Genomic DNA, 26,892 nt, shown 5'->3' with positions numbered 1-26,892 from the left:
ATTTATGGATTTATTGCTTATCCCACCTGTGATACACTGTCAGCACTTATCAGCACTAAAGCGTTTCTAGTGGTTAAACCACATTTGAAGCAAAAAAAAAAATCAAAAGTACTTTTAACAGTTGTTAAGAAAACAAAAGTGTCAAATCATTGTTTTCACAAAAACTGCTCTGCAGGGTGACCGGTTTGATGAAGCTGAAAATATGCTAAATATAACCAAATTGGTTATCAATGACAATGAAATTCTACTTAAAGGCAAGGTGTCCCCAAGATTTTAATTGCCAATGTACCTTAATGCTACACTTGGAATTCAAACCAGGGACCTTCTTTGATAATGACTGGAATCTCTTGACAGGTTGGCTACTGTCAAACTCAGCATGTTTTACTCTTTCATCTCCTGAGTAACGCATGCCATCCATTCATATAAGCCCATCCTAAAGAATATATGTCATTCAGATTGTAATAGACAAGCAGCGGACACACTGAACTAGAGCTAGAGCTCGTATTCTACACAGCCACAATTAATTTAATGGTGCCAGGGTAATTATGTAATTACTGTTGAATGTTCAGGTGTAGTGAAAGAGTATCCACTGTCCAGGCAGAGCAGTCCAAGCAGAGGAGGAACTGCAGATTTTGGCCCAACAAAACTAACCTGTATTACAGCCATTATGCCGTCATTACTGTATTAGATTCATCCTGTTGTGCTGGGGTCCTATTAAAGTCAATTAGCATCATTGGGGAATGTGAGTCTGCAGTAACAGCTCTTCCTCACCATAGCAACTCCTCCCAGTCAACTCCTCTTCAGGCCATCACCCCTGCTAACTGAGCTGCTCATACTGCGTAAGTTAGTTCAAAGCCCCTGCATGATTAAAGCCACAATGCTAAGATAAACCTTTGAGTTGATGCAAAGTGCCTGTTGCAGATTCCCTTCATGGCGCAGGTGGCATCTGAATGCCAGAGAGGGTCAAACGATGGCATGCAAGCCTTCACTGCTGACTGTTAATTGTAGATCTTGGTTAGCCTGACAGAGTTAACTTCTACCAGAGTGGCTTAAATCATGTTGGGCACCTGAAGGAAACTGTACTTTGTCAAGAAAAGTACTGCAGTTAAGGGGAAAGAATGTGCAGTGAAATAAAGTGATGGATTATGTTTTTCTGTCTCTCTTCCAGACCGATTCAGAAAAGAGTGTCATCAAGTTCAAGTTTTTATCGAATACGAAGGGTGCCGCTTCCAGCACGACGTTGAAAGCGATCCCTCAGGAAACGCCTCAGCCTAGGAAGTTACACAGCACTTCCCAAGGTGAATCAAAGTTTACAGTTGGCTCTTTCAGTACACTTTGAACTCCCAGTGTTCATTCCTGCCTCGAGCATAACTAAAATGCACACCTATGCCAAATTAAAAACTTTTTTTTCCAATGGAATCAAAGTATAACCGTGCTGTAGCTAAATAGATTTTCCTTCCCTTCCAAGGCTATCCCTCTCCTCTTTGCTCTTCAGCCAAATTTATAAACTTGCACATCATCTCTGCAGAGCTTAGCCCTCATATGAGCTCAGGCCAGGCTTATAGCTAGCTTGATGACCTTGCTTCTGATTGTGGAACGTTTGCTCTGCTGTGTGGAGGCTTGAAGAGACCTCATTTAGCATACAGCCAAGAGTACAAGTACTTACAATAAAAGTTCAGAAACACTTGTTTGACTGTGTATTCCAGAATCTTAAAGAGATGTTCATTAAAACGCCTCTGCTTCAATGCCTGAAATGTGTTTCTAAGGCATATATAAACAGTGAAGTTGACAGCTATGTGGATTTACTTCCAAAACAAAAAAACAATTTAGCATAAAAAGTGTTTTTTGAAATACTCCACGATAAGTACTATGAGCCAATACATGCTCAGTACATGTGGAGCTTCTGGAAGTCTCTGCTTGAGAGAATGCTATGAGAGTGCAATGCTGAATCAAAGCAAACAGGGGGCATTCTGAAGAACTTAAAATAAGGATTCACCAATGTGGGAATTGTGGGCCAGTGCTGATATCTAATATTCTTAATGTGCATATCTGCATATTCGTATATAAACTTATATAAATATATTCGTATATGAACATATATAAAATGTAGAAATTGGGAGTACCTCTACCTGGATTAGCATTACGGAGTAATTAAAGATTTATGCCTATAGTTACAAATGCAGTTAAATGAATGCAATATGGACATTTTAGCACAGTAGCCCAGGATCACCTAAATGTTCTACTGCACAACACATATAGTCACATTCAAAAGTTTGAACACGCTCAGTCAAATTACATTTCATTGCTACAATTGCACAATTTCTGTTTATTTGCATTTGACTTATGAAAAAAAATAAAGCATGGAACACAAAATGTGCCATACTTTTGGTTCATGCCGCATTTTATTAGGCTTTATTTTTTCCCAGTATGTTATATTCCAGAAACAGTAACTGTGCTCTCTGGTTAGTGTGTTAACTTATTTTTACTTAGAAAATCAACAAAACAATTTGATCAAACTGTTGCCCATACTGTATATCATTAAATACCGCTTTGCAACCAGCAAGATAGAGAAGAAGAATGTAAACTCTATGCCTCATATATATTTGCCTATTTACTATAACAACTGGTGTCATGGCATGGCAGGTAAGACTGACTTACCAGACTCCTGCCTTTTACAGCACTATACAAAGATGTCTAGGGCGAGTGCTTGAAGACTACAGAGTCGTCATTGTTTTTAACAGTATTGAACATTGCTTTCTTTACTGTGGTCATCTAGTTAGCTAGCTAGTTAGATAGATGGATGGATTGGATGGATGGATAGATGGATGGTAGCATCCACTATAGCACAGTTCAGCCAATTCCCACAATCTACAGAAACAGTTGAGCAGGTTAATTCTTGTTTCTGTTAAAAACTGGGTAGCACTTTAAAATGTGACTACCTGTATAACAGCTTTACAAATGGTTCAACAATGGCTTGTTAATGCTTATTAGTTAGGTCATAAACACATTATTAATCATTAGTAAGCAGTTATAACACATTAATAAAAGGGCAAAAGTGAGTTGTTATATATGATGAATATAAATATGTGATGAAGCTCACACGTTTAATGTTTACTTGTGTTGTAAATGCTTATTCGTGATTTGAAGGACTTTAAGACCTAAGAAATAATGAATAATAAGCTCATTTTAAACCATTCATGAACCAAGGGTAGTCTGTTATTTGCTGCCTTATTACAGAAATAAGTAGAGATTTGGTGGTCACTTTGTTTTGTTTAAGGTGGAAAAAAAGCATGAAGATGCTATAACTCAGCTTAGAAATCTGGGGGGCCTGGCTTCTAAGTGAGTCAGGCTAAAGCCTTCCCGGGCTCCCCAGTGGCTATACCCAGATCCAGACTTTTGACTTGGACTGTATGATTGAGATGGAGAATGCCTTCTAAAGTTTAACGTCCTTGAAAGCTGTGTTGCCTCTGCAGCTACCAAAGCCATCTGTATTCACCATAGAATGAATGTTTGTGGATGCTGCACAGTGTGTAGACCATGACTGAGAGTCAACTTTCTTTTCTTACCAGTGGGACCAGTGCAATCATTCAGTCAGTCAGTCCATCACTCTTTCACTCTGTCAATTTGTGTGTGAGCTTTTGCTAACTTGGTTGGCCCCAGTAGTCCAGCAGCAGCAGTGGAGTGTACCTGCACAGCTCTGGAGTCCAGAACCCTGTGTAATAGGGCTCCATGGCAGACACACCATGCTTTAAACACGCTATCCTCAGCATGAGTGAGTGCCACTGAGTGCATGATCTGTACTCTGACTGAGAGAGAGAGGAGCGAGCGCACCGCCTCAGTCAAAATACATTACAAGCAGAGAGAGAAGGAAATATCTAGAGGTTTAGATCATCAGAAGAAAGGGGGAACAGTAGCAGGCTTATGTTCAGGGGTAAATTTTTCAGATTCTTTTACGATGCCATGGTTTTTGGCTCCCTGAAGAACCTTTCAGTGGATGTTCTTTTGTAAATGGCACCTGCAAATGTGAAGAACTGTGTGAAGAACCTCTACATAATGTGTAAGGACTGTGCTAATTAAAGCTCTTGCTAGAATGATATGTCCAGGCCAATAGGGATTTGGAATCCTTCATTTTTTAAATGTGTGGTCTTTTTACTTACTGCATGTCACACTGCATGAGGTGATGCCAGTAAAGTCCTGCGCAGTCTTTGTGTGCTATATGATGTCTGTTCATATGTGCTGTACTCCAGATTAAATGAGGAAGAACGAGAGAAAAAGCAAGACATTTTAAACTATATAGCCATATAGCTCTAAATCCGAGACCATGGTTCTCAGGCGGAAAAGGGGGGAGAGCCCTCTCTGGGTCGGGTATAAGCTCTTGCCTCAAGTGGAGGAGTTCAAGTATCTCGGGGTCTTGTTCACATCTGCGCAGGCCAGTAAAGTTCTTTCTCTGTTAAAAACCTTCCTTTTTTCCTCTCTGTAGTATTACTTTTTTATTTTTTTTCCTGATGATGATGATGTAAAGCATCCTTGGGTTTGTGAAAGGCGCTATATAAATTGAACTTAATTATTATTATTATTATAATCCCCCCTCCACCAAACCTTACACTTGGCACAATGCATTCAGACAAGTACCGTTTTCCTGGCAAATGCCAAACCCAGAGTCATCCAGCAAATTGCCAGATAGAGAAGTGTGATTCATCACTCCAGAGAACACGTCTCCACTGCTCTACAGTCCAGTGGCGGTGCTTTACACCACTGCATTTGATGCTTTGCATTGCGCTTGGTGATGGTACAAGGGAGCGGGAGATTGACAGGCGGATTGGTGCTGGGTCAGCAGTGATGCGGGCTCTTTACCAGTCTGTTGTGGTAAAGAAAGAGCTGAGCCATAAGGCAAGGCTCTCGATTTACCGGTCGATCTACGTTCCCACCCTCACCTATGGTCATGAGCTTTGGGTAATGACCGAAAGAACGAGATCGCGAATACAAGCGGCCAAAAAGAGTTTCCTCCGCAGGGTGTCTGGACTCTCCCTTAGAGATAGGGTGAGAAGTTCGGTCATCCGGGAGGGAGTAGAGCCGCTGCTTCTTCACGTCGAGAGGAGCCAGCTGAGGTGGTGTCACAGGCAAGTCCACCAGGGAGGAGACCCCGGGGAAGACCCAGGACACGCTGACATGACTATATCACCCAGCTGGCCTGGGAGCGCCTCGGAATCCCCCTTGGAGAGCAAGTGGAAGTGGCTGGGAAAAGGGAGGTCTGGGCCTCATTGCTTAGGATGCTGCCCCCGCGACCCGAACCCCGGAGAAGCGGAAGATAATGGATGGATGGATGGATGGATGGATGGATGGATGGATGGATGGATGGCCATATAGCCTACTATTTATGACTAAGCCATTTTAAACTGTGGCTCTGCTGGGGAAACAGGATGCTGTGGCAAGTGCTAAACTCAAAAATAAAAGAACAAATATTGACTTCTTGTATTTGTTAGCAATGTTAGCCTCATGGTTCCATTGCTGAACAAAACTAGTGTTTGATTTCTAGTGGTTGTTTACAGTGTTGTAGCTTCATTGTTAAGCTGTGTCATTTGGTTTCCTGGTGGTGTCGATTAGCCAAAATGATGCTTATATGGTTCATTTCTTTCTCTGCTGATCATTCAATATGGTCTGTAGTAGGACTGGATGCTCATAGCTCTGTTGCTAAACTAAAGAGTCAAAATTTAGACACCAAACCTGATAAACCTGCACAAAAGCATAAAACTCCCACAAAAAACAGCATGTGTACTATGGCAGTGACATGCACTTATGGATAACTGATTATAACTTGATAATTAGTTGGAGAGAAGGAACCAATGACACGCCAGCACTTACGCTTGTAAATTTAGCAAATTTCCTGAACATTTCTCTGTTATTCATCCCCTTAAATTCCTCTGATGATTTGTGTCTTTTGTTATTTTGTCTAACCTTTTGTTACTCACTTTGAACGTCCTGCTCCTGAACGTGACTCTGCTGTGGGTCCATTTATCTTCTTCTAATCATCTAAAATCTCACTCTGTGCTACAGTACAATTAAGATCTTGTTGAAAACCCAGAACTGTAACTGTCTGTCTTTCTGGCAGCTTAAATAGCTGCAAATGGAAAACAGAGGTGACAGAGCACATGGTCTTCATGTGAAATTTGCTGATTTAACAGCCAAGAATATTCATGAAGCTGGACTGAAGTTTTTAGCAAGGACTGGGTGTACAGCAGCTGCAACTGTCAGTGATACACACTTAATATTTCATCAGGGGGGTTGCTAACTCAGCTGCAGCCCCCTTATTTGACTCTTGTTATGTGAGTTTGTTGGACTGATTGTGTTGAAGAGTTGAGAAGGAGAAGAGTGTTTGTGTCTGTCTTTGATGTCGTTACTTCCATCTGTAGCTTCCTATCAGCAGTGATCAAGCACTTTAGACAGCTGTGCTATGTGCTTACAAATTCAACAAATCCATGTTTAATGTGAGTAATTCATAATAAACATGTACTTAGCAGCTCTCAAGTACTTGAAAGGCACTCTATGACATTTAATATCAACATTTTATTTGCATCTAGGTGCATGACCATGTGAGATTTATAATATATGACTATAGTTTCAGAAAGAAATGTTTTCTTTTTTTAATGCACTTTTAACCTTTTTAACTCCTTGGACCCACCGGTGGTTCCAAAATGCACCTTGTCATATTCTTTACGCCATAACTTTCATATTTCATAAGAATTAAAAAATGAGAATTTTAACTGGGTAATGTAATTTTAAACCCTTATAATAAAAGCTGAATCACAATTTTCATTTTCTGCTGAAAGTCGACCCATTTTTCCACAAATCTGGGCTATAAGCTATAAACAGATGGATTATTTCTATAAAATAATACAAAGAGCATTTAAGATATTTGGCTTTCAGCAGTTTGTAGCATTGTGTTTATGATCATAAAACACATTTTCTGTTAATTTGAGAAAAAAAAAAAAAAAAAATATATATATATATATATATATATATATATATATATATATATATGCAGTAACTGAATAGTTTACCTTATGATTTGGGCATATAAATTCAGACAGAAAAAATGAAATATACCCATAAGCATAACAGGGCAATCAGGGTTCAATGCAAAAATAAAAAATAAATATTTAAGGTATTTTTGATTGTGTGTCTTATAGTTGTATTTTTTTTTTAATAAATAAATCTTTTAATTATATTTTTTGAATGTAAGTATTATTTAAATATAGTGTTTTAGTGTAACTTTAGCAACATACAGTCATATGCATAAGTTTTGGCACATCTGGTCAAATATCATGTTTTGTTGATTTTCTAAGTGACAACAAGTCAACTCGTCCTCCACAGAGAACATATGTCTGTACATTTTAATTCACTTTACACTGAATTTGACATATTCAACAAAAAGGCACTTTTTTGTTGTTTTATTCATTTCTTTTTACATAGAACATGTAATCTGAATTTGCATATAACTGTAGAGAGTAGAAAAAGATTATATTTAGAGGTCACAGTCTTCACCTTCCCCTCTTCTCCCTTGCAACTTTGTCATTTGTTGCTATTAAGCATGTATATCAAGAACTAGTGGGTGAACAGATGGCAAGCAGCAATTATATGAAACAATGTTTCTAACTAAATGATAGTGTTGTTCCCACAACTTCATTGGAAAGGAAAGTTACATTAAACATGCACAGAGGACTGTTCCGCTGTGAACTGCTCCAGCCAGGACAGGCGCTAATTAATGTCATGGATGTCAATTTCCTCACAAACACTCGCCTTCAAATCAGAATGATAATGCAGCTTCTGAACTTCTGATATTTAGGACACCAGAATGTTTCTTGCTTGATTTGAGATACATATTGCATATCATTGTTTTGCGACTGTTTACTACATGGCACAACTAATATAGCTAGCTACATTGATAGTTGAATTTCCTCAAACAGTGACTATGCTGTGACATGTACCATGTAACCTGTATCGTACAATGGTGTGAAACTTACATATCCCTTATTGATTACTCACATTAATCATGAGGTTTGTAAGTTTGTACGTGCTTAGCACAATTATTCCAAGAGCATGTATGAGTTTAATCATTGCTGCCAGGATGTTAGACACAGAAGTACAGCCATCAAAGACAGACACAAACACATTTAAACCATATTGAATGCTAACTTGGTACAGCCAAAGTTGTAGCCGGTGGACTCATCTGGACTGATGACAGACTGATTTACTGGATCATCGCTGGATAAATAACATGCTTTATTTATTTTTTAAGTAAAAAAAAAAAAGATGTACACATCATCTACAGAGAACACACCTCTGCATATTTTAATGATGCACACGTACTGTTAATTTGCTGAATTTAACACATTGGGAGGAAAAAAAATCTGACATAAAATATGGCCCATGCAAAGTTTTGCTAATGTTAACAATTAAAATTGTTAATATTTTCACCATATATTAAGCTCACTGTAAGATTAATAGAGCAAAAAAATGTATTAATCCACAGGATTGCACTGGTTCTCTCTCAAAGGAGTCATTAATATGAACAGTCAAATAGTGTAGTGGATAACATGTTGGCCTGCATGCAGAAAGAATGAGCTTTAGTCCAGCTGTTTAGACAGGAATCAGAAATGCCATTATAAGAAAAATCTGTCAGTGAAAAAGTGACAATATTGTTTTTTTATTTAAAACCATCTGCTAAATATGCTAGGACAGCTTGTTATGTTGATTTGTCTAATCACAGTAATCACTGTTTTGACTCTATTAAAAGGTGGTAGTAAGATGCAAAGTGCAAAATTTCATTTGGGAACGCAGTTTTTTTCTCTAAAGGAATAATTGTAAGTTTGGACATTGACAAAAGATATTAATGGACCTGACTGTATTTCACAGTGTGATCTTGCAATACTTAGAATATCATAGTAAATGTAAAAGTAAATAATAGATTAATAATAATAGAATAATAGATTTTCAACAAAATGCAGACTTTCAGCATTTATTTGAGGTAAACAGTATAGGATTTAGAACCATTTCATTCATCCATTGTTACAGCGCGAAAATAATTATATAATAATTAAATAATTAGCTCAGCTGTTCCATGGCCAGGTACGTTTTAGGTAAATAGATTAAAGGTCTATAATATATTTTTCTAAAGAGTTGTCAGTGCCACATAAGCAAAACATCAATAGGCTGAGAAATCGAAACAAACCCATCGTAGAGATAGCGAAAACATTACATGTGATCAAATCAATGACTTGGTGCATTCTTTAAAAGAAGGAACACACTGAAGAACTCAGAAACACCAAAAAGCATGGAAGAGCACAAGACAGCTGTGATGGTTCAGAGAAGAATGCTTACCATATGTCAAAGTCACCAAATCTAAAGAAAACTTAACCAGAGTAAATACAGAGGGTTTACAAGATGTAAACCACTGGCTGGCCAAAAAAAACAGGAAGACCAGATTAGAATTTGCCAAAGAAAAACTTCTCAAACATCTAATAGACACATAAGACAAAGATTAACTTGTATAAGAGGGATGAGAAGAAAAGATTATGGAGAAGAGAAGGAACGGCTTGTGATCCAAAGCTTAGCACCTGATCTGTCCAGCATGGTGGAGGTAGTTTTATGGCATGGGAATGCATGACTGCCAATGGAACTGATTCCCTTGTATTTATTAGTGATGTGACTGCTGACAAAACCGGCAGGATGAATTCTGAGGTGTGTAGGTACATATAGACAGCCATAACTTTGTTGACGTCCAGTTGTTTATGGACCTGATGGTATTGCAATTTATTACTTTTGGCAACAAATTATTGCTCGGGGGGGAAACTGTGTACTACCTAAAGAAGTTTACACTTTGATCACCTTACTTCATCGCCTTTATTGAAGTGAAACATACTGTAGTAAACTGGTAAAGTAGCTTTGTTGATGTCCAGATATTAATGGACCTGACTGTATTTCACAGTGTCATCTTGCAATACTTAGAATATCATAAATCCCTATCGTAATGGAATAGAATATCATGAGGTCTGTAGTGATTCCCGCCTGTATTGCTGGTTTACGCCTATTCGGTAAACCCACACTCGTCATCAAAGCCACGCCAGTCTTCTTCCTCTCATTAAACACAGAGAAAGGTTTGGTTTTTGTTGCGTCTCCCGGGATCTCATTTCCGCGTGTAATGATCTCAGCTGCGTCTGACGTTGACAATCTGTCTGAAAGTTTCCGATGGTGAAGGCTTTAAAGCAATAGGTCGCGGGCTCGTGTGTGTTTTAGGAAGGTGGTGTGTGTTTCTGACACTGTCGACTGCGGTGGAAATCAAAAGCTGGGAGATAATTGGTCACTGCTCGTCTGTTTCTCGCCTGTCACTCTGTGCTTAACGAGACAACAGCGCCACTCAAAACTCGACGAAAATCTCCCGATAAAAGCGTGTGACGGGAGAAGTTCAGCAAATGCTGTAGAGAATGAGAGCGAGAAGAAGGGAGCGAAAGTGTAAATGAGAAGGATGGCATAGTGAGAACGAGGGAGAGAGATTGTGAAAGAAAGACGGATGAGTGAATGCAGGGAAAAACAGATGGAGCATTAGACAGAGGGGTGACTGGATATTTTTATTCAGCAGCGCTTCCTGTTTGATGGCAGAAACTTGTGAATTCGTGCGGGTGCTCACACGTAGATATAAACACCTCAGTGAGCAGAAGTTTAGCCCCACATTATCCTCTCCATAAAGTTCTTTTATGGCTAATTACTTTGAGTGGATTTACATCAGCAATTTGCGAATGAATAGTCCTAACAAGTTGGGAATGACGTTGGGATTCTGTGAAACTGACGTATCCATAATGATGCCAGATTAGAAGCTTTAAATCCCGTTCAGTCTAAAGAGAAAATTGTATTGCTCAATTCAAAAGGTTGATCAAAATACCTACGTTTACATTACATTTTACATTTCAACTGATATTTATTCTTTATGTGTGTAACAAGGCCACACAGTTTGGATAAATCAGGTAAACCAGTTTTTGTCTTGTAATCAAACTCATGTTAGCATGTTGGCTGATTTGATGTTGTTCTACACAACAACACAGTCTAAGCACATGTTGTAACAGTCCAATTTGCTTTATTTACGTGTTTTAAACTGAAGTGCACTGTGGTTTCTCGTTAGGTTATTGTTGATGACACTTTCCTACACGTCTACCTAACATTGACATAACCATGTCATTTGCTGTCAAAGTTGTCATGACGGATTATGTCCAGTAATATTACTGGATCACTTTTAATTGTCTTGACAGAGACTATAATGTTTGTCATAACAGCCCACGTTTTTGCTAAGTGTACTTTACTTCAGGGATTACAAAGCACCCTCTGGTGGTCCTTGGGGCAATACAGTAATACAGTACCAGTGGTCCTCGGGACAAATTATGGCACTTTGTCATAAAAATCAGCGGAAAGATAATTGCCATAACAATAATAATGTGGAAGAAATAAAAGATTTTTTTTTAAATGGCAAACAATGGTAGACAAGCAAAAGTCCTACAACAGCAGCATCTTTATCTATTTTTTGCTCCATTTCCAAAAAAACAAAATATACTCCCAAGCAACTGCTGTTTTGAAGAAAAAAACAAAACCAAAAAAAATTCAGAGACTTGCCTATTTCACACTATTCCACATAATTTTCGCTATAAAACAAGCTTACACTAGCATAATTTGTTGATGTGTAATGTTCAGTGATGCACGTCGCATAGTATGGCACCCATGGTGTGTGTGTGTGTGGCTAAATGCTTTCTAAGTTCTACTTAGTTGTAATGACATCAAATGTAATGACACATCATGATAATTACCTGTAATAGTAACATGACACTGTTGTGTTACTGGACATTATCAGTCATGACAACTCCTGACGTATGACATCTACCTGTGGCATTGTTATGTTAATGTTATTAAACGGGGTTCAAGCAAAATATTACCCCAAAGTCCTTGTCCTCTCGTCAGCCAGTCTTGCCTACGCCTCTAGGCAGGTATGAACAGACTTCTATCTCTCTGACTGCAGAGAGATCTATGAACTTTAATGGGGAGAGACCTGTAATATACATACCGCAATCAGGCATAACATTATGACCACCTCCTTGTTTCTATGCTCATTGTCCATTTTATCAGCTCCACTTACTCTATAGCTGCACTTTGTAGTTCTACAGTTACAGACTGTAGTCCATCTGTTTCTCTGCATACTTTTTTAGCCCCCTTTTACCCTGTTCTTCAGTGGCTAAGACCCCCATGGACCCTCACAGAGCAGATACTATTTGGGTGGTGGATCATTCTCAGCACTGCAGTAACACTGACGTGGTGGTGGTGTGTTAGTGTGTCCTGCGCTGGTCTGAGTGGATCAGACACAGCAGTGCTGCTGGAGGGTCCTGACCACTGAATAACAGGGTCAAAGGGGTCCTGATCGATCTTGAGTTTGCTGGTAGCCTAGTGGTGGGAAAGGTGAGCTAGCAACCAGAACAGCATAATTAGGCAGCAAAATGACAAATTTTCCTTCTAGGATCAATAGCGTATGTAAAATAACACAATGTAGCAGGGTTTTTCCCCTCTTGTAGCTTTATCAGCAAGCTTAAGGTGGGAATGTCTTTATAAACATATGCCAAGTTCAGTGTTATGAGTTACCCTATTCATTTTTAAACCTGTGAATTGTCTCCTTTTCCTTTGTAATGGCTCTGGTCAAATGCAGTTTTTGCCAACATGTAAATCCTGTAGACTCATGGGAGTAGCGTGGGAAGCTCTGTTGAGTAGCTCAACAAAGGTAAATAAACCCTGCCTTATCTAAAACTTGTGTATATTTTATCACTAGACCAAAAATGATTGATTTAGTTTGATTCATAGACATGCTGACCCATCCCCTAAAAATCATAGAAATGTCTTTATTCATTCAGACAATATCCTTTACTGAAAATTGGAGCTAGTGAATGAATAACACCAACTCAACACTTGCCCATCCAACCCCAGGCACAGGTGTCTACTCAGGTTGCACAGGACTAGACTAGAAACCACATCGCTCAGCCTGCTGGAGATAGAACTATGAGAGCAGCCTTTATGTGGAAATGAACAAATATAAACTCAACCCCTCGTTCACATTTTCAATTTTCTGATCAAAGGCTATGAGAGGCATGTGAAGGAAAAAAAAAACAAGCTCTGTGCCAAACAGAGCCATTTCCATTATCTCTCTGGGCCACAGTGTTCTTCCCAGACCGCTTCTGTCCTCCACTCTCTTGTGGTTTTCCGCCCAGCGTTCTGCCCTGAGCTGCTCATCCACTTTCAGTGCTCACAGTGCTATGCGTTCTACACCCAGGAGCAGCACTGGTGTCCTCATTTAGAACTTATGGAGCATCTGAAATAGTGAGAGAATAAAAGGTAGTCATCACTTCACTTTCATGTTTAAATCAATGAGAAGTGTTTACATTGCATTTACCGTGCAAACACGTGATGTAGTTATAGCACTACCATTTTTAAGTATATTACCTGTGTATATAAAGCATGTCTGTCAGCAGTAACATCTGGGTTTGGGTATCAAAGTTCCATACTTGTATGTTCCAACTGAATTACTTTAGTTCTACATAGTATAAAAAGTCCATGTCATTCTCTACCAAATTTCAGTACCTAAAAGCAGCCATGAGCCACCAAAAAGGTTCTGAATACTTAAAGTTTCATGCTTACTTCTTATTTACATATTACTTATCAAGATTAAACTAAAACATGGAAACTAATGGCTAACAACAAGCGAGCGTTTAAATGTGCTGTTATTACATTGTGTCACAAATCGTTCAGGATGTATGTCTATGTGTTGAGTCAAAATGTAAATAATTGACACACCTATCAGCTAAAACCTCAAGAATATGACTGCAAAATACATTACTTGTCCATAAAATAGATATCCACATTAATTGTCAATGTAACTCTTGTTATTTTAGATTAGGACATGTGTTATTCTCTACACATAGCATTTTCAGTGTACACAGTTCATACTGGACATAAAGTGCAGTATTTGGGTGTAAAAGCTAAAATTTCATATCTTACATAGTGCATTATATAGCAATGAGCCATTTGACATTCAGTCGTAGGATTTTCTCAGGTATGGTCTTATAAATGTTTAATATTTCCCATTAATGGGCTCCTTTTTTTGTTGCAATTTTGTTTTGGACACCCGGGTAAAGAGAGGAGCTGAGCTGTCAACTGATCACCACCTGGTGGTGAGTTGGATCAGGTGGTGGGGGAAGATGCAGGTCAGACCAGGCAAACCCAAACGTATAGTAAGGGTTTCCTGGGAATGTCTGTCAGATTGATCTTCAACTCACACTTCCCTCAGAACTTTGACCAGATATTGGGGGAGATGAGGGACATTGACTCAGAATGGGCCATATTCCACTCCTCCATTGTTGAAGCGGCTGACTGTAGCTGTGGCTGCAAGGTAGTTGGTGCCTCTCGGGGTGGTAATCCTCGAACCCGGTGGTGGACACTCCAGGTGAGAGATGCCGTCAAGCTGAAGAAGGTATCGACAGGCCAAGCGATCTGCGGCTTCAGTCGTCGCCAAGGCAAAACCCGGGTGTGGGAGGAGTTTGGTGAGGACTTGGAAAGTGACTTTAAGTTGGCTCTGAAAAGATTCTGGCAAACCGTCAGGCGACTCAGAAGGGGAAAGCAGTGTGCCACTAGCACTGTATATAGTGGAGATGGTGTGCTGCTGACTTCACCTGAAGACGTCATTGGGCAGTGGAAGGAATACTTTGAGGACCTTCTCAATCCCACCGACACGTTCTCCAGTGAGGAGGCAGAGTCTGGGGACATGGGAATAGGCTTGTCCATTACTGAGGCCGAAGTCCCTAAGGTAGTTAAAAAGCTCCTTGGTGGCAAGGCTCCAGGGGTGGATGAGATCCGTCCTGAGTTCCTCAAGGCTCTGGATGTTGTGGGGCTTTCTTGGCTGACACGCCTTTTCAACATTGCGTGGACATTGGGGGTGGTACCACTGGATTGGCAGACTGGGGTGGTGGTGCCTCTTTTTAAAAAGGGTGACCGGAGAGTGTGTTAGAACTACAGGGGAATCACACTCCTCAGCCTCCCTGGTAAGGTCTATGCAGGGGTACTGGAGAAGAGAGTCTGGCTTATAGTCGAACCTCGGATTCAGGAGGAGCAGTGCGGGTTCCGCCCTGGTCGTGGAACACTGGACCAACTCTTCACCCTCTCCAGGATTCTGTAGGGTGCATGGGAGTTTGCCCAACCAGTCCACATGTGCTTTGTGGATTTGGAGAAGGCATTCGACTGTGTTCCCCAGGGTATTCTGTGGGCGGTGCTTCGGGAGTACAGGGTACATGGCTCTTTGCTACGAGCCATTCAGGCCCTGTACAAACAAAGCAGGAGTTTGGTTCCCATGGCCGGCAGTAAGTCAGACTCATTCCCAGTGAGAGTTGGACTCTGTCAGGGCTGCCCTTTGTCAGGCCTCCATTTTTATGGATAGAATTTCTAGGCACGGTCAGGGGACAGAGGGTGTCCGGTTTGGTGATCTCAAGGTCACATCGCTGCTGTTTGCGGATGCTGTGGTCCTATTGGTGACATCAGGCCGTGAACTTCAGCTTTCGCTGGATCAGTTTGCAGCCGAGTGTGAAGCGGCCGGGATGAGAATCAGTACCTCTAAATCCGAGGCCATTATTCTCAGGTGGAAAAGAGTGGAGAGCTCTCTCTGGGTCGGGATAAGCTCTTGCCTCAAGTGGAGGAGTTTAAGTATCTCGGGGTCTTGTTCACCAGTGATGGTAAAAGGGAGCGGGAGATTGACTCGCAGACTGGTGCTGGGTCAGCAGTGATGCGGGCTCTTTACCGGTCTGTTGTAAAGAGCTGAGCCATAAGGCAAGGCTCTTGATTTACCAGTCGATCTACGTTCCCACCCTCACCTATGGTCATGAGCTTTGGGTAATGACTGAAAGAATGATATTGTGAATACAAGCGGCCGAAATGAATTTCCTCCGCAGGGTGTCTGGACTCTCCCTTAGAGATAGGGTGAGAAGTTCGGTCATCCGGGAGGGACTCAGAGTAGAGCCACTGCTTCTCCACGTGGAGAGGAGCCAGCTGAGGTGGTTCGGGCATCTGGTTAGGATGCCTCCTGGACCTTTGTAAGTTACCTATATTTTGTTGAGTCATTTTTACTTGATCAGAACAACCCAACTGTAGTTTGATTGATATTGATACAAGACTGACCAACAGTTTCTATTCACAGACCATCAGGCTGGTGAATACCTCACTTACTACCTCTTCCCCCCTCCCATTCTGAACTGGTTTAACCTTGCACTCAATAACTGCACCTTACCTACACTGTACTGCTGCTGTTAGAACAATACTGTTTACATCGGTTACTTGCATAGAACAATATTGTTTACTGTTTACTTCTATTATTGGCGCCGAACACTACTGTTTACTGTTTACATCTGTTACTTGATGCACTTTATGAACAGCTGCTCTACATATTTGCTTTTAACATATGGCGTGTAACTTTAATTTTATTTCAACTCTCATACTGTACATTTTTACTTTTTATTGCAGTTTTTAGAGTTATTCTTACATTTTCTTTTTTTATTGTCTTAAGATTAAATTCGGTAAATGGAGGAAGAGCAAATTAAGAATTTCATTGTACAGTGTAACTGCCTGTTCTGTGGTTCATATGACAATAAAACTCTTGAATCTCCTGGAATGTGGAAGAGACAAAAACAAAAACATGATCAATAAAATAACAAAATAAATAAAGGTTGCCATTAAAGGTTAAATAATACAGTAGTATTTTTACAATGATTAAGCTCAGAATATACTTTTTTTCCCTTTTCTTTAGTGTCTCTTTTTTCATACCAAATAACTAATGCCACTATTCACTTTCTACTACTTTACTTCAAACAAACTACTTTAAACAAACTATAATAAAACTGAATTTAAAACTGGAAAATAATATAAAAACTAAATTAAACCATAAAACTAAGATATTGTTCTGGAAGCCAAAGCTTCCCCCCCTGTTTGTAGTTTAAGTGTTATTAAAGCAACAAAAATCCTGTGGTTGAAATATTGATCAAACCCAAATGGAGGCATTAATTTTGGAGGAGAGAAGCGAGCTTGTTCTGACTGTGTGTTTTTCTCCTCTTTCAGATGAAAGCAAGCTTGCGATGGAGTCTTCACCACTGTGCACGACCCGTGGCCCCGCAGTAAGAAACTCAGTCCTTTACCGCTTTCCATTCCTTTCCACTTCTACTCAAATATGCAGTTTGCTGTAGGCCTTCATGTGTATGGTGACAGCAGCTCATGCAGTGATCAGTCAGCCACCATGCTGCAGACTTTACATGTGCCAGTAGCAGAAATGAACATGTAGGCCTGATCAATTGAGTGTCACATTTTAAGAGTGTGGATGCAATGCAGTTGCTGTTGGTTACAGTAACATTGCACCATGAAAGCCTGGGACAACTTCCAGGTGCTGTGGCACATTCTGCTTCCACAAGACGCAGCAGATCAACAGATGCAGCAGAGGTGAAGACAGCTGCTGTTCCCTGCCTCATAGGTTGCTGTGCTGTAAACTTACAAAACACTTGAGCAGTCAATCAATCAGTACTTCAGTCAGTCAGTGATCAGTTCATCACTCTTCCCTGCTATACTCACTACCATCTGTGATGCTCGGTATTCGTGTGTTCCCCATACGCATCACGATTCTCTGATATACTTGCTGTCATATTCACTGTACACATTTCCCACTATACTCATCCCTATCCTCCCATACTCATTACTTTTGCCTGTTGTATTTACTTGTCAGCCCTTATCGATAGTCTCCACTATATTTATTGCAATTCTCACCTATATTCACTATCCACATTACTGTTCTCCTCTATACTTATCACTCTTCTGTGCAATATTCGCTTTACTCATTACTATTCACCAGTATGCTCACTTCTGTTTGCCAGTATACTTACTATATGCCTCATTATACCATCACTGTCCTTCACTACCCTGACTTTTCTCTACTGTTCTCTCTATATACATCCTTGCTCTCTGCTACATTCATCATCACTGCACTTCACTGACCCCCAATGTTTTCTATATCGTATTCCCTATAGTGTTTAATGTTCCCCACTATACTCATCACTATTCTTTACGATATTCCCTATTTATTTTACTGTTCTGCACTATACTCATCACTAATCTTTACTATATTCACTATACTTTTTACTATTCTCAACTATACTCATTACTATTCTTTATTCTTTACTATAGTCTCTATACTTTTCACTGTTCTCCACTATACTCATCACTATTCTTTACTATATTCACTATACGTTTTACTGTTTTCCACTATACTCATCACTATTCTTTACTATATTCACTATACGTTTTACTGTTCTCCACTATACTCATCACTTTTCTTTACTATAGTCTCTATACTTTTCACTGTTCTCCACTATACTCATCACTATTCTTTACTATATTCACTATACGTTTTACTGTTTTCCACTATACTCATCACTATTCTTTACTATATTCACTATACGTTTTACTGTTCTCCACTATACTCATCACTATTCTTTGCTATTGTCTCTATACTTTTTACTGTTCTCCACTATACTCATCACTATTCTTTGCTATTGTCTCTATACTTTTTACTGTTCTCCACTATACTCATCACTATTCTGAACTGTATTCAGTATTATCTGCTATATTCAGTATGCTTGTTACTATTTTCCACCATTCTTAACATTGTTCATTGTTAGATTTCCTATATCCATTACCATTCTCCACCATAGTCATCATTCTGTTATATTCCCTCATATCCATTCTCCACTATAACTACTGTTGTATTTATTATTCTCCACTACACTGACTACATTCCTCAATATAACCATTACTATTCCCCATATGTAATATGCATTACTATTCTCAGTTGTATTCACTAAACTCATCACTATACTTCACTATATTCTCTATTTTTTTGCTATATCCGGACACTTGTTACTGTTCTCTGCTATATCCATTGCTATTTCTTGTTAATTTGCTGTACTTTTTGCTATTCCCTACAATAATTATCGCTGTTCTTTTCTATATGTTCTTTTTTCTACTAACTGTTCTCAGTCCTACTGGTTGTACTCATCAGTATCCTCCACTGTACTCAGTATTCTCATTGTTATTCTCCACTGGCCTGTGCCATACTTACTACATCTTTGCTGTATTTACTATACTCCTCACAATGCTTCACTATACTCACCACTTTCCCCCACTATACTTACTGTGCTCATTACCATTCTCCACTATATTCTATATTCTATTTAGTGTACTCATTGCCATTCTCTACTATAGTCCTCACTATTCTCTTATATTCCCTTATCTCTACTCTCTGCACTACTTACTCTTCTGTTCTTCACTATATTCTCAACTGTATTTACTATCCTCATTAGTATTCTCCACTAGATCTGCTTTAATTACTATCATTGTTACTATCCACTCTATTCACCACACTACTCACTATTATTTGCTATTCTCAGTTTTCATGTCTCTGTACTCTGTGCTATACTCACTGTACCCTTGGTTGTTTACCTGCTGAAGAGTCAGGGCAGGTGAAGAGAGGATGCCTTTTCTAGGCCATCTTGCCTGCTAACTAAGAAAACACAGAACAGTAAATACATCCATCTGCTGCTCTGATGGTGATTCCAGACAGATTCACTGTCTGTGTGTTGAGTGTCTGTACCATCTTGTGTTGAATGACGGCTGATATTTAATCACTCTCTTCTCACGCACACTCAGGCTTTATCAGTCAGACACTCTGAGCCTCTCATATATTTTAGACAAGCCACTGATCCAGGAGGCTTGTGTGATGGAAAGTAGATGCACTAGGCAATGCCTAATTTTTTTGTTAGCTCTCTGTCAGATCTTACAAAAAATGAATTGAATACACAGCTTTCCTCTTATTTAATCAGCCAAGAAAGGATTGCTAATTTTATAGGTCGCAGTACATCACACAGAAACCGTATAAGCAAATGTCTTTGAGATTATTTAAAACCTTATTGTGGTTTGAGGTAAGGGTGTGATGATTTATGCAGTTTGCACAATGGTAAATGGTGAGGTAGAAGCTTCCATTACTACTTAGTTACGTTAGTTAACAAGTAAACTCCAGCACAAAACCAAAGAAGGATACAACCACCATACATTGTCTTATGGAATACGTTTGAGGAAATGAGAACCATTGTGTGGATTAGAATTTTTGCTGGACTGTCCCTTTAAGGCTGGATGCTTGAGCTTCTGTTCTTTGTGTGCTAAACTCTCACTTCGTCTGTCTCTGCCTGTGCCATGCTAAACTCTCAGTGCTTCTGTCTGTGCTCAGCCATGCAAAGCTCATCATTTTTCTGTCTGTGCTCATGCCATGCTAAGCTCATGGCTTTTTCAGTGTGAGCATGCCTGTGGTAGAACGAGCAGCACAGCACATTTAATTGGCTAGACAGGGAGAGAGTGTGTTTAGTCCAAATGGAGCGGGCCCACCCTCTCTGCAGCTAAAGCCTGCCTTATCCTGGAGAAAAGGGCAGAAGAAAACAGACGCCTGCAAACGCTTAAAAGAGCCACAGTGACCCTCCTTCCAGTGGCCAGCCTAGCAAGACTGATTTGGGCCACATTGATTCTGGCAAGGAGCTAATTTAGAAAGACTTAATACTTGGCCATATGGTTGACTTAGCTGTTATTTCACAGCTCTGACTCCTTTCTGAGCATGAATGTGTGTGTGCGCGTGTCCGCATGTGTGCGCGCGTGTGTGTGTGTGTTTGTGTGCGTGTGTGTGTGTGTGCGTATGGCTGTAGCAGGAACTGAGAGGCGTTTCTTTCTGAGTGTCTGAGGAACGTTGAGGGGAGCCTGTCAGGGCCACGTCACAGGACTGTGATTGATGAGCACTTTTCACTGGCATACTCTCACTCTCTCTCTCTCTCTCTCTCTCTCTCTCTCTCTCTCTCTCTTTATCTCTCCTCTCTCTGTCTTGCTACTTTATTTCTGTTCTCTGTCTCTCTCACTATCATGCTCTTCATGTCTCCTCTCTGTCTCACTGCTTAATTTCTGTTCTCTCTTTCTCTCTCTCTCTCTCTCTCACTCTCTCTCTCTCTCTCTCTCTCTCTCTCATCTAATGTCTCCTAATCACACAGACGTCTACACATTCCTCTGGTAGCTCTCTGCATCCCAGAATGGAGGTGGTGGGATTACCCCTCCCATCGTCAGTGTGAAGTCTGCCTGATAACGAGCTCACATGCTTGCTCATTATCATTTCAGAGTGATGACACGAGACAGGCTCTGCGTTTCACTGCGAGTCCTGCTTGTTGTGTTATAGCGTGTGGGGCTGGTAATGGTGTCCTCCAGCCACGCTTTGCATGGCCCAAATTTCACTTCAGACTGCTTGTTTGAGATGCATTGAATCATCCTCTATTTATAGCTAACACTGCTCAAACCACTCTCCCACTTTCTTTCTTTCTTTCTTTCTTTCTTTCTTTCTTTCTTTTTTTCTTTCTTTCTTTCTTTCTTTCCTTCTTTCTTTCTTTCTTTCTTTCTTTCTTTCTTTCTTTCTTTCTTTCTTTCTTTCCTTCTTTCTTTCTCTCTCTCTCTCTCTCTCTCTCTCTCTCTCTCTCTCTCTCTCTCTCTCTCTCTCCAGGCAGTTAGTCAGGTGATGGCAAGGCTGCAGTATTGATTTCATGTTTTTAAGCATTCAGAATAGTGAGTGCATGTCAAACAGAGGCAGACTATGTGAATATTGACAGCCATACTTTTTATTCTGACCTTGTGCTTTTGTGTTGGCAGCTTCTCCGCAAATCAGCTCAGTGCTCTGTCTCTCTCTCTCTCTTTCTCCCTGTCTCTCTCTCAGATTTGTTCTTGTTTTCTTACTGTTTATTTGTAGTTGTCAGTAATTTTTTCCTCTTTTAATGCCAGCTTCTCTTTAGTTAGGTCCCTCTATAGCTTTCATCCCATCTGTGTTCTGTTTTAAGTGGTCAGATATTGGGCTTTTGGTGTTGGTAGTTATGGGTTATTCTCTACAAGTGGTAGGCTGTGAATCTGAAAACCCAGACTTTTTGGTTTTAGTATGCAGGCTCAAGTTCCTTTGAGGTTCAGCTGATATAATTCACAACAAGTTGACTACAGCCTTGACTAACCATCCTGAGACCTTAAGCTTTCTGTTCATTTTTCTGGTCTTTAGCTTTATCCCTGCATATGGGTGGTAACAATGGATCCCCCATGAGGATGCTGGATCAAACACAGTGACTAGCATTGAGGATTCTCATCTTTCTTTCTTTCTTTCTTTCTTTCTTTCTTTCTTTCTTTCTTTCTTTCTTTCTTTCGTTTTCTTTCTTTCTTTCTTTCTTTCTTTCTTTCTTTCCTTCTTTCTTTCTTTCTTTCTTTCTCTTTCTTTCTTTCTTTCTTTCTTTCTTTCTTTCTTTCTTTCTTTCTTTCTTTCTTTCTTTCTTTCTTTCTTTCTTTCTTTCTTTCTTTCTTTCTTTTTCTGTGCCTGACATTCATTTTAATTAGCAAGCTGTGTGATCTAAATGTTTCAACTATCATACATGAAAATGAACAACTCATGGAACATTTTTGTCTAAGATTGAAATAAATCTGCATAAATATATATATATTTCCTCACAGTGGAAGGATGGACATAAACACCTGTGGATTTTTTCCAACATTAAACATTAAGAGTGAAGCTTGATTTTCTCCTCTCTATCAAAGATTAAAGCCTTAAATACCGTTTATCTCGTGGTGACAGACTTGTTGGTCTACTAGGTCTTGAATGGTTGTTAGGAGTCCCATTTTCTCTGTATCTTTTAATTATTATTATTTTTTTTTTACTTCATTGCCTTTCTCCTTCCCTATACAAGTACATTATCCTGTATGTCTCCTAAAAAGTGAGCAGTTTGGCCGTTTCTGACTGTAAATGTTATTGAGAAAACGTAACAATTGGAATTGATCTCTAAACCGTCAGCCAGCCACAGTTTAAAACACCATCTCAGCTCTGCTTGCTTCAGCCACGCTCACAGACCCATAGATCTGGACTAGCTTCGTTATTACACTGTCCACCTTCAGCTTCTCTTTTTAGTTTAACACTGAAAAAAAGATAAGTGCTCCAAATGGAGCTCAAATACTTCCTTTTGGCCATCCCAACCATTTCACTAACCTTTCATTACTAGCTGTCTGTTCCTCAAATAAGCACAGTGTTGAATCGTCCTTTCACTGATGGGGAATCTCCAAGGTCTGCCGCAGCATGGTGGCGCTGAAGCATTTATTGAAGTGAGCACTGAGAAACTGAGTGACTTCTCTGTGGTTTCCTTTCGCTTGCATTATTCATTATATAAATGTCCCCATTAAGATGCTGAAACGGATGACTTTATCAGTGCGCTGCGCTGTGTATGGTGGGGGTGACTGTTTATAAACTTTATCTTTCTGTTAATAGAAACTTACAATACGGAAGAGACAGATAAGAATAAAAGAGTGAGGGTGAAAGCAGGATTAGAATCAGGACTGGCTGAGACACAGAGCTATATATGTATGTGAGAAAGCGAGAAAGAGATAGAGGTAGAGTGAGTAGTGGCACCCAAAGCTGGATATATCACGTTGACAAAAAGCAGGTTTCTAATTTCATCCATGCTTTGTGCTAGCTGGATGTTGGCATTGTGTCGCTGCCAACTGCGGAGGCTTGCCATGCTGTCAGATGCTTGTGCCTGTTGTTTGTGGAATAAATATGTATTAATTTTTGTTTCTCTTTCTCTTTCCCTCTGCCGCGCAGCTCTCTCTCTCTCAGCTGGCTGCCACTTCACGCTACCCGACCATGAGCCACACGGTGGGGTCGCCATGGCAACAGCAGCTTCCTGCTCTGCTCGCTCCCTCCCCGATGGCATCGGCCCACCAGCTGTCACATGTCGTAAGATTTCCACCCACACACCCTTGCAATAACGCTCACACACACACACGCATACACACACTCGCAAAAGTACATACGTAGAAAAAGTACAGACATAAAGGACACAGGTGATTTTAAAGTAACACAAAGCAGCACGGCCAAGTCAAGGCCTCTCACACAAAGCAAATCACCATCAGATTGCAAACACATATATGAGTTTTTTTTTTTTTTATGTAGTATGATAAACTACATATATACAAGTACTTCTAAATAAAATATAATATATGGTCAATATACGATATATATGGATGAATTAATGAATGAATAATTTTACACTTTATAAGGTAGGGAAGACTAAACTAAGGACATGAGCAACTGACATTGGAAAACAAGCTCTGCTCCAACAGCTTTGTTTTCCATCATTTTCGATGTGCTGTGGGTAACCAAAGGCCTGGAAGGATACATCTACTGCATATTCAAAATCACCCAGAACGTAGGCTGCATTTCTAGGCTGTATATGAGGAGTTCTTGACTTTGGAACGGCCTGCTATGACTTAGTGACCAAGAAATGCAGCCTGCAAAGCTGCTCTAATCTCATGTTCAACTGGCAAGCATATCTTGAAGCATTGCTTTTTTTTCTGTTGGCTTGTTGTTTTTTCCTCTGTTTAATTCTGGCTCTCTCGGGTCTTCTTCAGGGTCCTTCTTCAATGCATGGCTCTAGCAGACCTGTATATTTTTATTTAATTGCAGTTTGGACCATTAAACTTGAAATATACTAACCTAATACAGCATTTCCCATAGGTTTGAAACAAACAAAAGGGGGAGCACTATAGAGGGTGGGATGGATTTTGGAACATATTTATTTGTACTCATCACAGCATTTGTTTTCTTTTTTGGGTATTTGTATAAGCTGTGTTTTTCATTTTTAAATGTAAAACTCCTCTTGGACTTGGTTACAGCAAGGTTTTAGGTCATGGAAGTGACCACAGGGAAAGAGAGTGTTGCTTAGGTTCTTCACTATTTGTTAAAATAAGACAACATTGGATTAGGATATTATCAAAATGGGATGAAATGTACTGGGTTAGCTGTTATATATATATATATATATATATATATATATATATATATACACACACACACACACACACACACACACACACACACACACACACTTTGTTGGCAATGTTCTGTAATGCCTAACAAATTATAAGAGTGCTCAGTTTTATCTTTATAGGCATTGTCAGAAAGAAGCTTAACAGAAATATGGGCCCTGACTCCTAACTAATGAGTAAGCCAAGCATCGTGGAGGTCAAGACACAATTGAAACAAGAACAGGACACTTTAAAGAGGCTCAAATAGGGAAAACAGAAAACAACTTGTAAACTTGGTAGAAACTTCCATTAGTAGTATAGAGATGTGCAAAGAACATTGGGTGACCAACAGAATCAAGAGGAACAGAACTGCCTAGAAGCAGAGCTAGTCCTAGGAGCTCACTGCATGAGAGGAGGACTCATTGACCCAGTAGAAGCAGAAGAATGTGCAAGTGGCCACCAGCAAAACACAAAACTGTATAGGACATAGCAACAGCCTGGGCACAGTGACAAGAGCCACTTCCTTTGTAGGTCATAAAAAATGACCTAAACCATCCAGAATGCGTTGATAGAGGAAACTCTTTATTCTTGGATCTGAAGTAAATAAATACTTGACCTGTATGATAAATGGCCATGACCAAGCCCAAAGGATACCTCAAAACTAGAATTAGGCACAACAAACCATCTTGAGCGTCCTGCCGGTCAGTGAATATATGCGGGACAAGGCCATGGTGTGATTCCAGATTCCATCTAGACTTGACCATAAGCATAGCAGGCTCAGAGACAGTGCATGCACTCATTTAGCTGAAATAATCACCAGTGATATCCACTTGCTGGTGTAAGTGGCTCAAAAGATTGGCCGCACAAACTGACTAACTAAAAGGGCAGACGCCTCGGCAGACTTCTATGTGAGCATGGGGGTGCTGACTCATAGTCCATCAATTGCAGCTCTGGCCCAGCAGCCACAATTGTAAATGAAGGTAATCAGAGTACGGGGGTTGCACTTGACCTCTCAGCTGAGACAGGAGGTTCTTCCTGAGTGGAAGATCATGTCACGGTGAGCACTTCAACAGGAATAGCAGCTGTGGGAACCTTGGGCTACAAGGTCATCTCTGAGCCACAAGTAAACCAAGGTGTTGACAACCTTGGATCGCGTGTACTGTCCAGTATGATGGACAACATTAAATGACAGGACTGGCCAGATGTGCATCAGTGCATTCAGGCTCAAGCGCTGTTAACACTCATCAAGGAAAATTAGTGGTGTTGACCAGGGTGCTGGTTGTGTAAATGTCAGGTGAACAACAAATTGAACCAAAGAGTCTTTATGAGAATTGCAAGGATAAAAGTGTCTAAAGCAGATCTTTTGCAGCTGTAGGTTTCACTGCAGGCTCTCGTGCCAGAAGAGGAGGGAGTTTCATTCTGCTGAGGTGGCACTGACTGTATTCATTCTCAAACTGGTCCTCAGGGACTCCAGGACAGTCCAGATTGTCCTCGAGGACGCTCCATTATGTGTTTATAGCATGGTAGTATGGATGTTATATATCAGTGTTCCATAACTAATTATGTTGGTATGCTTTCTGCTTCTCAGTTCAAGGCATGTCAGAAAGGTTAGTGTCTGTGTTTGGCTCTAGGCCAGCAAGGCATGCCTGCCTTGGGCACCTTGGGGACCTTGACGCACTGCAGTCCATGTAAAGGTCTGCCTGCTAACCAGTGTGTGAAGGACCAAAATTGTGGCTGTTTTAGCGCTCTAACAGTGGCCGGCACAATTTGTAAAATGCGATAAGTTGTTCAGCGACATTTGTGATGTTTATAGCATATATTAGGTGCATGTTGTAGCCTCGTTGCTAATCTGGAAAACCTATCCAGTAGTTGCAG

General features: G+C 40.2%; 1 protein-coding gene across 1 annotated transcript in view; it reads left to right on the top strand.

Annotated features, from left to right (window-relative positions):
* nphp4 (nephronophthisis 4) overlaps positions 1–26,892 on the top strand; it is a 280,801-nt gene that overhangs the window by 153,548 nt on the left and 100,361 nt on the right. Inside the window, exons 10-12 of the mRNA XM_017693446.2 lie at positions 1,169–1,298; positions 17,179–17,234; positions 23,813–23,947. Of these exons, the coding sequence (XP_017548935.2) occupies positions 1,169–1,298; positions 17,179–17,234; positions 23,813–23,947 (321 nt within the window). The remainder of the gene's footprint in view (positions 1–1,168; positions 1,299–17,178; positions 17,235–23,812; positions 23,948–26,892) is intronic.

Source organism: Pygocentrus nattereri, chromosome 28, assembly GCF_015220715.1.
Source record: "Pygocentrus nattereri isolate fPygNat1 chromosome 28, fPygNat1.pri, whole genome shotgun sequence".
Taxonomy (NCBI): Eukaryota; Metazoa; Chordata; class Actinopteri; order Characiformes; family Serrasalmidae; genus Pygocentrus; species Pygocentrus nattereri.
This window is presented reverse-complemented; position numbering and strand designations above follow the sequence as displayed.